Source organism: Rattus norvegicus, chromosome 9 (assembly GCF_036323735.1).
Source record: "Rattus norvegicus strain BN/NHsdMcwi chromosome 9, GRCr8, whole genome shotgun sequence".
NCBI classification, from domain to species: domain Eukaryota; kingdom Metazoa; phylum Chordata; class Mammalia; order Rodentia; family Muridae; genus Rattus; species Rattus norvegicus.
In genome coordinates, this window is record NC_086027.1 from 112,552,362 (window position 1) to 112,565,285 (window position 12,924).

Here is a 12,924-nt window from a genome sequence, read left to right on the forward strand (position 1 = left end):
AACTATAATTTCGATAAATTTTGTTCTAACTTACGACGAACAGGCCTCGCCGGACCATTTGTGTCAAGAAAAGGTAAAAGTATTTACAGCTGAGGCAACAGTCTATAAACCTAACAATGCCAGCACGTTTTTCAAAGGCATGGAACCACAAGAATTTTCTTCCTTCTCAAACGTTTTTGGGTTTTAATGGGGTAGGGTCTTTTGTAGCCCAGGCTGGACTTTAATTCATTATGTAGTTGAGGATAAACTTGGACTTCTGGACCTACTTTCTCCACCTCCCCAGCGCTGGGATTACAGCGGTCAGTGTGGCATCTGTGACACTGGGGATGAGAACCAGTGCTTTGTACACCCAGGCAACACGGTACCCTCTTCTCTCTTGTACAGGTGAATCATATCGGGCTTGATATTCTTAAACTTCTGGGGCAAACGTATGTTCTTTCTGAGTGCACATTGTGAAAGGAAGAAATAAATATTACTCCTTAAGTTCCACCTCAATTTTAAAAAGTTCAAAACTAAGGGAATTTTGAAAGGAAGCACTAAGTTAAAAAAAAGCCAACAGGAGGAGCCTTAAAGAGTCCTCATCTGGGATGAGATTCCGTCAGACAAGCAAAGAGCTGAACAAACGCTTTTGAAAATGAAAGCTGGTGACGTTTGGCCTACAATTTGATTGATCTGACCTTGGCTGACCTTGGCTGACCGTGTGGATGAGCACTGAAGGGCATGCATTTCTTACCAAACATGCCAACCAGGTGAGGCTGTGTCTGCTCCTCAGCCATTTCTCCTCACAGCTTTATTGAGGTATGTATGATTGAGAAACCTCTATGCATTGGCGAAATAGATTTTTGATGTTCGGATATGCAGATATTGTGAAAAGACGACCATAGTTAACCAGAATACGTATCCCCTCACGCAGACTGTTTATCTGATGAGTGTATTCAAGACTTTCCCTGGCTGTTTCCACACGTACACTGCTAACTCTGGTATCTGCAGAGTTCAACCTTTCTGTCTGAGCTGCGTGCCTTCAGTTAAGAGTTCTGTGTCTACCCAAACTGTCTGGAGACTGAACCTTGAAAAGCTGTCTCCCTGGGTGAGAGCTTGCAGCTGCACAAACCTTGGTCAAAGGACACTCCCGGAAACTTGGGAGTTCTTACTTTTGATTATGGCTAGCCGTGGTCAAAAGGGGCTGAGATCTGTGTGGGTTGTCCGTTCTCGGGCAGCAAGGGCAAGATAACTTTGGTAGATGGACTCTTTCCCAGTCTCGATTAATTTTATGTAATGACTGAATAAAAGTAGCTAGAATGTGCTAGTGGGAGCAGTGTGGGGGAGGGTCAGTCGGTCTTTCTGAGAAGGCTGAACTCCTCTGCTCCTTCAGTAAGTGGAGACTTAGCATCTTGATGGGCTTTCCTTTCTACTGCAGCACCTACAGCAAACATCGGCCCATACCCCTGTGACACAGTTCTCATTTCCGTTAACTTTGTACCCAGAAACAGGCACTGAGTTAAGCCTTTATTCCTTTCATATCAGCCTCTTGTTATTTGTAGATGCTGTCTAGATTTCTAACTTTTGAGACACTGAGTGAAGAGTATACTCAGCTCGCCCATGTTTATGATACACAAAACTGCCAGATACTAAATGAACATTGTCTTATACCTCTGATTTGTGGTAATTAATTTTTTGTGATGATGGAAAACCAAAAAGAAAATTTATTTCCTTTTTTTTTTCCTTTTTTCCTTTTTTTTTTTTTTTTTTTTTTTTTTTTTTTTTTTTTTTTTTTTTTGGAGCTGGGGACCGAACCCAAGGGAAAATTTATTTCCTATCAAAATAATATTCAAGCACAAAAGGTTTGTAGATACTGAATTTCTTGAACATTAATTTTAGTTGTGATAGAACTTAATAGGAGAACTTATAGAAACAAACTAATGTTTTAAAACTGAATATACAGTATTTGATTTAGATAAAAGCCAAAATTGATATTTAAAGTTGATTTTAAATTTTTAAATTTCTTCTATAACTATTATGATTCCTATGTGAGATTTATTTTTACAGCGATTGTTATTAAAACAAACCATAAAAGTAATAGCGATACACTCTTTAGTCCACGCAAAGAATATTAAGAAATTAGGAATATTAAGAAACCCAGTAAAATGTAAGCCCATTGCATTCCTTGCTTGGTTTTCTGTATTATCTGCTAGTCTCACTACTATGATAAAATACCTTTAAAAATTATGGAAGGAACATACATTTATTTGGCTCACAGTCTGAAGGTACCTAGCATGGTGTGGCTAGTTTGGCCACAAGAGGGTGAGGCAGCTGGTTATACTACAAAGATATTCAGGGAGCAGATGAGATGATATCGCTTCTCAGCTCCCTGTACCTGTTGATACCGCCAAGGACTCCAGCCCAGGTAACGGTGACACTTTCTGGTTTCCTTGCAGACTCGGGTGTGTCACGTGATGTTTTTCCGAAGCTGTCTTGTGAGAGGATATTTTTGCTGGAGCAAACCTGTGGGAGGATGTTTTGCTGAGAACTAACCTGTTTTTCTATAAGTAGCCTGGTAAAAGGGCATGTGGTGTTTTCCTAGCGTGGACGCTTGAGAGAACACATGATGTTCGGAAAATGTATAAAGATAACCCAAGAGACAGCGGGCGACGCTGCATGGTATTGGTTCGCCTTGCCGTCCTTTGCTGGTCACCATTGGGTTTTGCTGATGCTGGTCTTCACTGACAATGCCGAATGGTATTGGTTCGCCGTGTGGTATTGGTTCGCCTTGCCGTCCTTTGCTGGTCACCATTGGGTTTTGCTGATGCTGGTCTTCACTGACAATGCTGTGTGGTATTGGTTCGCCGTGTGGTATTGGTTCGCCTTGCCGTCCTTTGCCAGTAATCATTTGTTGTGACTTCACACCGAGAAATGCACCAAAGATCTTCTGGTGGTGTTCCAGCAGCTTCTTGCTGCTCCCACAGACTCAGACTGGTTGGCAGAGCCTCTCAGTTACTTCTGGACCAAGCCGCCATTGCTGATTCGTGAATGGTGTTGTTGAGCCGCCTCTGCTGATTCGTGCGAACTGAACTGCTGATTTCCTGACAACACCAATTGGGATTGCTCCAAAGAACTATTTCTAAACAGGTCCAGATCCTCCTTTGCCCTATTAACCTTTCCTTTCCACTACCTCTGATGGGCTAGAAGGGACATTAAAGCATCTAAGAACCCTTATTAAAAGTACGTTTTGAGCCTTCCATTCGCTGCTGTATCCACGCCCATGAGTGTGCTCAGGCTGCAGAAAAGGCTTGCGTCTGGTGTCCTCTACTGTGGTAAAAAGAAGGTCTGGTTAGACCCCAATGAAACCAACGAAATTGCCTGTTCCAACTCCTGTCAGCAGATCAGGAAGCTGATCACAGATGGGCTGATCATCTGGAAGCCTGTGACTGTCCATTCCTGGGCTTGCTGCTGGAAGACCACTTTGGCCCGACAGAAGGGCAGGCATATGGGCATAGGGAAGGGGAAGGGTACTGCCAACACTCAGATGCCTGAGAAGGTGACCTGGGTGAGAAGGATTAGGATCCTGCTCCAGCTCCTCAGGAGATACTGGGAATCGAAGAAGATTGACCACCATATGTATCACAGCCTGTACCTGAAGGTCAAAGGGAATGTATTCAAAACAAGCGGATTCACACGGAGCAGATCCACAAACTGAAGGCCGACAAGGCCAGCAAGAAGCTACTGGCTGACCAGGCTGAGGCTCGCAGGTCTAAGACCAAGGAAGCACGAAAGCGCCGGGAGGACCGCCTCCAGGCCACGAAGGAAGAGATCATCAAGACTCTGTCCAAGGAGGAAGAGACCAAGAAATAAAGCTTTCCTCGTATCTGTATATAGTGGCCTGGCTGCAACCTCAATGGATCAGTCATTAAAATAAAACAAGCCTTAAAAAAAAGTAAGTTTTGAAAAATCAAAGCCTACAGGTGGTGCCCAGTGTGACTTAGGCATTATGAGTAACTCTGCTACTAATGTACTAGAGGAAAAGGTGGGTTTTGGTAGATAGCAATGTTGTCTAAGGAGGTTGGCAAAATAGCAGCTACTACTGCTGAGCGGTCTCCCTTGCCTCCAGAGGGGGTTTTTTGGGTACTGCATCATAGTTTCCACGAATACTATTTTGTAAAAGTTTAAGGGAAGGCCCGAAATTTCTCTTCTGTTAGAGAAGAATGCAGAGTTGACTATGTACTTTGAGAGTTTGCAGATAGAGGTAAAAGTGCTGGGAAAACAAAAAGAGCTGGTGGGAGGAGAACAACAGGCTTCAGGCTTGGTGTCTGAGAACGGGAATGAACTGCACGATGAAAGCAGGAAGCAAACTAGGCTGGAAGGTAAACTGCCAACCATGCCGTGCCCCACACACTCACTGCCAGATGCCTCGAGCACCTCGGTGAGACACGGGGCCTGGAAGAGCAGGAGGCGGGACAAACGTGTTCTGCCAAGTGCTCTATTGGGGGTTTGCTGTGGGCCTACACAGGCACCTTCAGCCTTGCCAGTCCTTCTGCAGCATATGCCTGCGAATGGTGGTATTCCTGCCTACGATGAGCTGACCTGATGTCCGACAGAAATGCTAGCTCTCGGGGCTGGGGATTTAGCTCAGTGGTAGAGCGCTTGCCTAGCAAGCGCAAGGCCCTGGGTTCGGTCCCCAGCTCCGAAAAAAAGGACCAAAAAAAAAAAAAAAGAAAAAAGAAATGCTAGCTCTCAAGCATGTTAAAGAGGCTGTGGTACTGTATGGGTTGCACTCTCCGTTTGTTAAAGAAATGCTAAATAACTGGGCCACACAGCATGGGGTTATCCCCCAAGACTGGAAGGGATTGGTGTCAGCTGTGCTAGAAGCTGGACAGCGATTACAGTGGTTATTGGGGTGGAGGCACAAAGCCACAAAAAATTTAGAACAGTGAAATGTAGTGGTGGGGGCTTAAATGTTACTAAAGAACAGCAGCTTGGGGAAGACCATTATGCTGACTGACAAGAAGACTATCCCGTGGCAGCTTTAAGAACTTGGGGTATGATTGAGGAGCCCGGGGGAAAGAAATCTATTTCATTAATAAGATAATACAAGGCTCCAGAGAAGCCTTTACAGAATTCTTACAGGGGTTGGGTTCAGCTGTGAATAGACCCTGAAACAAGATAGTCATTGATAGAAATACTGGTGTTTGAAAAAGCAAATACTGAATGCAAGAGGGTTTTCAGATCATTGAAAGCATGAGGAGCCCCAGTAGATGAATGGATAAGGAAACAACTAGTATTGGTTCTCGGAAGCATAATGCCAAGATCATAGGGCAAATCATAGCTGGAAATTTCAGGATTCAAAGTGCCCAATGCTCTAATTGTGAAGAATTTAGTCATTTCCAAAGAAATTGTAAAGCTAGAAGATTCACAGCTCAAAACAGCAGGTACATTGGCTCCAGAGAATATGGTATTCGTAGAAGAGAACAAACAGGTTCTGGTGAGCCACAGAGCTTTCAGGGAACTGTAGCCACTGTGGAAAGGGAAAACATTGGTCAAAGGATTGTCAGTTCAAGAGAAACATAGGAGGTAACCTCTGACCATCGGGAAACAAACTGAGGGGCCTGTCAGCTCGAGGCCCCACAGCTAACAATGTGAGCCATTTCCTTTGGTTAGCCAGGTCATACCAAGCAGGCAGGAAAATCAAAGCTAAGCGTTTTCTATCTTCTACGTGCTACAGAAGGAAGTGCAGCTCTGGAGTTGGCTACGCCTCTTACGTTATCCCCAAAAGTTGAATGTTACAAGTTAGACCACAGGTGTGTATGGTTCCTTACCTTCAGGGACAGGGAGAGTAATCTTGGGAAGAAGTGCATAAACTTCTTAAGAATTTATTGTGCATCCAGCTGCATTAGATGGGGACAGCTAGGAAGAAATAAAAATCATGGCATAGTGGAAAGGGGGATTCGAATTGATGCAAGGGAGAGAATTTCTTGACTGCTCTTGTTTCCTTACATCAAGGGCAAGGCTGCTATGGTAGAAAGAACAAGGGCTTTTGGGAGTGTTGGGAAATGTGTCTCCTGAAAAACAGTGATTAACGATCGGAGACCTGCATTAGTGGTACGAAGGAATGGTGTTGACATAGAAGGTTTGGTAGATACAGGAGCTGATGTTAATGTAATTTCCCAAAATTTGTGGGATCCAGATTGGCCACTTCAGAAGGTTTGCACACAACTTAAACAGAATTGGTAAATTACTACGCATAAGACAATAGTGTCCGATGGATTACTTATGTGGGACCAAAAGGGCAGACACGGAAATTGAAATATTGTATGGCTGATGTAACCATAAATTTATGGGAAACAATGGGGAACGCAAAGTAAAAGTCCTGCAATTCCAAAGACAGCAAATGAGGAAGTTAGGGGTGATGGGGTAGATTCCCCTGGGGAAGGTATTGATATGGGTGAACAAGAACAACCACGAGCTGTGTGGAGACAGGACATCATAGGGATTGAGTTTCCAAATTTATAAAAGGGGCCACTGATGATGTACCAACAGCCTTGCCCCTGAGTGGCTATCAAACATACCTGGATTGCAAGAGTCCTGGGCCATAACAAAAGAAAAGTCACAGGCATTTGAACAACTGGTACGAGAGAAACTGGAGGCTCGACATACAGAAGAGTCTACCAGCCCACAGAATTCCCCTGCGTTTGTTGTAAGGAAGAAATCAGGAAAACGGAGGGTGAAAATGGATTTAAGAGGTAGGTAAGGTAATTCAATGGGTCATGTACAGCCTGGACTTCCTTTACATCTTTATACCAAGATCATGGTCTATAGTAATAACTGATTTGAAAGATTACTTTTTCACAATACCCTCGCATGAGCAGGATAGGGAAGGTTTGCTTTCTCAGCACCTACTTTGAATAATAGTCACCCACCAAAGAGATGCTACTGGAAGGTGCTTCCACAGGGAATGCTAAATATCCAACTTTATGCCAGTATTTTGTGTAACAATCATTAGAAATAGTCCAAAAGCAATTTCTTCAAACTGTCATTTATATGCTATATAGATGACAGTCTGTTGGCTGACTCTGAAGAAGACATTTTAGAGAATGTGTTGAAAGTAACACGAATAATTCTGCCATGTTGGGAGTTATAGATTGCTCCAAAACAAAGTACAAAGAGGAGAGTCACTTAGTTTTTGGATTATAAAATCAATCAACAAAGAAGTCAGTCACAAAAGGTACAAATTTTTAAGGACCAGTTGGAAACTCTTAATGATTTTCAAAATTTAGTGGGAGATATTAACTGACTGAGGTCTACAATTGTATTAAGTACAATTGTATTGAGTACAAATGAGTTAAATAATTTATTTCAAACATTACAAGGAGATTCAGTTTTAAACAGTCCAAGATGTCTAATAGCTGAAGCAGAAAAAGAAATCTTGTAGAACAAAGACCACAAGATGCATATATGAATTTAATTGATCCCAAACTTGCTTGTATTTTGGTCATTTTGCCTTCAATTCATTCTCCTACTGGACTTATTATGCAAAGAGAAGATAGCATTATGAAATGGATTTTTCTTAACTTATAAACAAAATAAAAATTGAAGACATATATAGAAAAGATTCCTGAATTAATTATAAGAGGTAGAATAACATTACATCAATTAACACAAACAGAGCTGGCCAAACGCTGAGGTTATGTCATTATGGGTGATCAATAAACACTGCCAAAGAGCTTGTAGTAATTACTTGGGTGAAATCAATAACAAATATTCAAAAAACAAATGTATACAGTTTATGAAAAGAACTAATTGGGTTCTTCCTGGTATAGTAAAGAGAACACCAGTTCCGGAGGCACCAACATTCTATATGGATGCAAACAAGATGGGGGTGGCAGGTTATAAAGCAGATAAAATAAGCGAGGTGACCAAAAGTCCATATACATCAGTTCAAAACTCAGAATTGTATGCAGTCCTTATGGTATTATTAGATTACCTTGAATCTCTTAATATAATCATTGATTCTCTTCTGAATGTGTACCTGATAACTCAGAATTAACTTTATTGTTTATACAGTTGCAACAGGCCGTCAGAAGTAGAAACCATCCATTATACATGACTCATATACAGGCTCATGCAGGTTTTCCCAGTCTATCAGCTCAAGGAAATGAGGAAATTGACCAATTACTAAAAGGAAATGTGTTGAAAGCCTCACAATTTCATGAGAAAGATCATGTTAACGGGGAAATTTTCCATCACTTGGCAACAAGCCAAAGAAATGATTAAAAATGTCCTATGTATTCTCTGTACACTGAACTCCTTTGCCTGCTGGCAGTGACCCTGGGGGTACCAAAAGAAGTGACATCTGGCAGAAGGATGTTTTCTGTCTTGCAGGATTTGAAAAGCCGAGGTACATACACCATACCACTGACATGCGCTCAGGGTTTCAATGGGCTACTGCTTTTAGTCCCAAAAAGGCTGATTGTGTAATTACACATTAATTGGAAATAATGACAATTATGGGGATACCTGCACAAGCTAAACCTGGTAATGTTCCCACATATGTATCCAATAAGATGAAGCAATTCTTCACATATTACAATATAAAGCATGTTATTGGTATAACACACAATCCCACAGAACATGTGGTTATAGGAGAGCCAATCGTATCTTAAAAGAGATGCCTATTAAACAAAAGGGGAGAGTAAAACCCCCGAGGAACAGACTAAATAAAGCATTGTTGACTCTCAGTTTCCTTAAAGTTGGTAAAAGAGGAACAGCAGCAGCTGAGAGACACTGGGTTATCAAAAAACTGAGGAACCTGACCAACCAACATACTATAGAGCTGTATTGATGTTAGAATGGAAACTGTATTAGTCTCAAGATGGGGACATGGTTATGCTCATGTATCTACAGGGAATGAATGGTTGCCAGGGGCTGGAGAGATGGCTCAGTGGTTAAGAGCACTGACTGCTCTTCCAGAGGTTCTGAGTTCTGTTCCCAGCAACCACATGGTGGCTCACAGCCATGTGTAATGGGATCTGACGCCCTCTTCTGGTGTGTCTGAAGACAGCCACAGTATGTTCATATACATAAAGTAAATAAATCTTTAATATATATAATACATATTATATATATATTAAAATTTACCAACAAAACTTACAAAGATTAGATCTGGCCAGGGAGAAACTCTTATCAGCAGAAACACGAATGTCTTCACAGAGCAAACGGCCCAGGTGATTTACTCTCACAGACTGTCTCGGTTACTGATCTCTCCAGGATAGGAATGGAAATCAACTTCAAAGGGGCTAGCCCAAGTTGTCAATCGCACAGAGACTTGACAGGCAATACATAAAATGAACAGACAACACAGATTCTAGACAGGTAACACAGTGACTGGACAGACAACTCTGACACGCTAAATAATGAAGAAACTGGACAATAAATGCGATAACTAGCTTTTTCTTTCTTTTCTAACTATTTTTCCCCTCAGGCCCCAAACAGGAATTCTTTGTTCCAGTTCATCAGGAAGCAATTACATAAGAAGATGACTGTCCTGATCCCTTACACTGGGGTGGATGGTTTGGGTCGTTTGCTGTGTTGTGGCTGTTATCACCTAAAATGGTAGATTATTTTTCTTAATTACTGTATATTGGTAGAAACTTAAGGTTGTTTTGCCTAATTATGTAGTGACAGAAATTTAAGGCTGTTTTTGTTAGAATATTGTTTGCCTATATTGTACGTAAGCTATTTGTTTAAGGTGTGATATAAAGTTCTAGCTTTATGATTCTTACCACTGTTTCTATTGTGTATGAGTTGATATTGTTAGATAAAAGGACAGTTTTTTAAACAGAAAACGGGATATGAAGTGGAAATTCCTGGTTTCTTTGGAGACTTGGTTGAGTCGTGTGAAGTTTTTCTGGAAACTTCATATGAGAGGATGTTCAGCTGAGAACAGACACGTGTGTTTTTCTGGAAGCAGCAGCCTGGTAAAAGGGCATGTGATGTTTTCCTGGAGTGGACACTTTGAGAGAACACGTGATGTTTAGAAAGTGTATAAATATAACCCAGGAGACGGCGGGCAACACTGTGTGGTATCGGTGGGTGACGCTGTGTGGTATCGGTGGGTGACACTGTGTGGTATCGGTGGGTGACGCTGTGTGGTATCGGTGGGTGACGCTGTGTGGTATCGGTGGGTGGTGCTGTGTGGTATCGGTGTGGTATCGGTGTGCCTTACCATTTTTTGCTGGCCATCACTGGGCTTTGCTGGCCTTAGTCTCTGCTGACTCTACTCTATGGCACTGGCTCACCTTGACGTTTGTTGCTGGTCATGGTTTGTTGTGACCTCATAGAGAGACGCATTCTAAGGAATTTCTGGTAGTGTTCTGGTGGCTTCTGGGGCGACCTGCCATTGCTGATTTGTGAAGAGAGTTTGTGAGTGGATCGAGCTGGCTCTGCTGATTTGTGTGAACTGAACGGCTGGTTCCTGACAATGCTGGTTGGGATTGCTCCAAAGAACTATTTCTAAACAGGTCCAGATCCTCCCTTGCCCTATTAACCTTTCCTTTCTACCTCTGGTGGTAGGCTACAAGGGACGTTAAAGTGATTAAGAACCCTTATTAAAAATGGGTTTTGATTTAACAAGCAGGTAGGCCCAAGTGGGGATGCTTCCATCCCACTTAGAAGGGAGAACAAAATAGTCATGAGAGGCACAAAAGGAGGGAGGGACCTGGGCTAGAGAGGAGAGAGGGAGGAGAAATGGGGAACAGGATCAGATATGGACTGGGGGAACAGCAGAGAAGCCCAGAGGGCCAGGAGAATCAATGGAAATATGCAGCCTCTGGGGGTTGGAAGAGGGGGACCCTCTAGAAAGTCCCAGAGACCCAGGAGGCGAGAGACTCTTAGGACTAAATGGAGGTGACCTTAGCCAAAATGCCCAACAGTGGGGGGAGGGAACTTCAAGAGTCCACCTCCAGTAGATAGTGAGGGCTTCGAATGGAGGGACTGGGTTACTAACCCACAGTCAAAATTTCTGACTCAGGGCTTTTGGATGGGGAGAGCTTGGAGGAAGGTGTAGCAAACGAGAGGCCCCCATATTTAACTTAGAATGGCTTATGAATTAGGATGCGCACCCAGTGATTGTGTTACCTGTTGATTGTACACTATGTTTGTGTGTTTTCCTTCACAGGGCAACTTAGCTGGGTTCCAGAGAGAAAGATACAGCGGCAGAGCGTGGGTTTGTGAGAAGTACATCCCAGCTAGCCATGTGAATTTGGATGCATGGGACTGGCGTGGCGGCAACCCACCAGGGGAACTTAGTGAGTGAGTCAGGTGGAGAGATTTCGGAGCGCCAGGTCAGAGAGTCTCCACAAGATGAGGGAAGTCTGGTGCCTTGCTAACGGTGGTAGCATGGTGGTTTTTTTTTTTACTATTTCACACAACAGATGACGTCCAACGTGGCAGGCAAGAATCCGCTAGAAATGTAAGATTCTTAGCCTTTAGTTAGAAATCTAGTTAGAGGGGTTGGGGATTTAGCCCAGTGGTAGAGCGCTTGCCTAGGAAGTGCAAGGCCCTGGGTTCGGTCCCCAGCTCCGAAAAAAAGAACCAAAAAAAAAAAAAAAGAAATCTAGTTAGAAAGTTTGGCTAGAGGGGTAGAGTTGAGTCACTTGTTGACTCAAGGCGGGAACCTTGAAACAGAGGGGGGGGGGCCTGAGGTCCCCCGCTGTGAAAAGAGACAAGATGGCTGCTCTGAGTCAGAGAGCTCGGGAATGGAAGCTGCCTACTCATTGGAGCAGGTACTGATTGAACGATGAATTCATAAAATTGGTATTATTTGCTTTTAGGATAGATTTATATACAGATTTTGTCCAAATCACGTGGGGAATTTCACCTGTGGTTCGGAACTAAGATAGAGAAAATTAGTCACTGACGCCAAGTAGAGAGCAGTGATAATTTGCCTGCTAATGAGAAGGTCTCAATAAAGAGAAGTCTGTGGCTCCAGGCAGAGAGCACAACAGGTAGACGGTATGTTGAAGTCTACAGGAAACTTTTACTCTTTGTGCGCTCTCTGGGAATGTTGGATTAATTTCCTGACATGACAGAATAGAAAAAAACCCAAGAATAGGCTCACACAGCGTTTAGTTTAGTTTAGTTCGGGATTACTTTAATTTTCAAAATGGGTGTGATTTTGAGTTTTGTGGTTATATTATTCCTCTGGGAGAGAGGTCAAGCTAAAGGTTTTTCTGGTTACTGGCTCAAGGACATGCCATTTTGGGAGAAAGGCTTTGTCTTGGTGTTTTACCAAGTGATTAGTGTCTACACACTTTACAGAGTTACATGGATCAAATATGACGAAGGGAGACCCCCTGAAGACTAGATTCCAGAGACTCAAACAAAACAGATATCTTGATGATACTTAATTTTGTTTTGAGATTTGTATATTACAGAATGCACAGCTTTGGTGAGATCCATCGTCAGATGTGCTGAACTGACCTGCTTGAACTCCTGATCTCAGGGACTTTCAGCCAGATCCAGTCAGGACAGACATCAGAGACATCATTGGTGTGGCCTTTTTAAGGCCTAACAACTCCCCATTTTCCCTCCCTTCCGCACCCCCACCCTTGTCAAAGATATCTCAATGCCCATATACTACTGGAAGTAGCTATGAGAGTCATCGCCCTGGTTCCCTGGACTTGTGGGGGCTAGAGGTGGTTATTGTAAGGATGTCTTTCTGGGGGATTTAGAAATGGTCATAATTTAACAGGCAGGAAATAGCTAGAATTGATTGTGTGGCCATCATCTCATTTTGTAGCTGAGTTGATGTTATAATTTCTCACACTGGTACAGAATTCGTTTTAATGCAAAATCAGGGTTTTTATTGGCATAAATTTCCTCTACTGTCTCAAAAATGTTTAGAGTACAAGGCTTGGGCCCAGTCCTTCTATG

General features: G+C 42.8%; 1 protein-coding gene, 1 long non-coding RNA gene and 1 pseudogene across 2 annotated transcripts in view; 2 read left to right on the plus strand and 1 right to left on the minus strand.

Annotated features, from left to right (window-relative positions):
• The window catches only part of Tmem232 (transmembrane protein 232), a 228,059-nt gene extending 217,793 nt beyond the window's left edge, over positions 1-10,266 (minus strand). Inside the window, exon 1 of the mRNA NM_001270390.2 lies at positions 10,217-10,266. Coding sequence (NP_001257319.1) covers positions 10,217-10,233 — 17 coding nt within the window. The 5' untranslated portion in view covers positions 10,234-10,266. The remainder of the gene's footprint in view (positions 1-10,216) is intronic.
• LOC134480619 (large ribosomal subunit protein eL19-like) lies at positions 2,666-3,913 on the plus strand (annotated as a pseudogene).
• On the plus strand, positions 9,010-12,633 carry LOC134480620 (uncharacterized). Its single transcript, XR_010055073.1, has 2 exons — positions 9,010-10,511; positions 11,168-12,633. It is a non-coding gene; the product is annotated as an uncharacterized LOC134480620 (long non-coding RNA).
• The last annotated feature ends 291 nt before the right edge of the window (positions 12,634-12,924 follow it).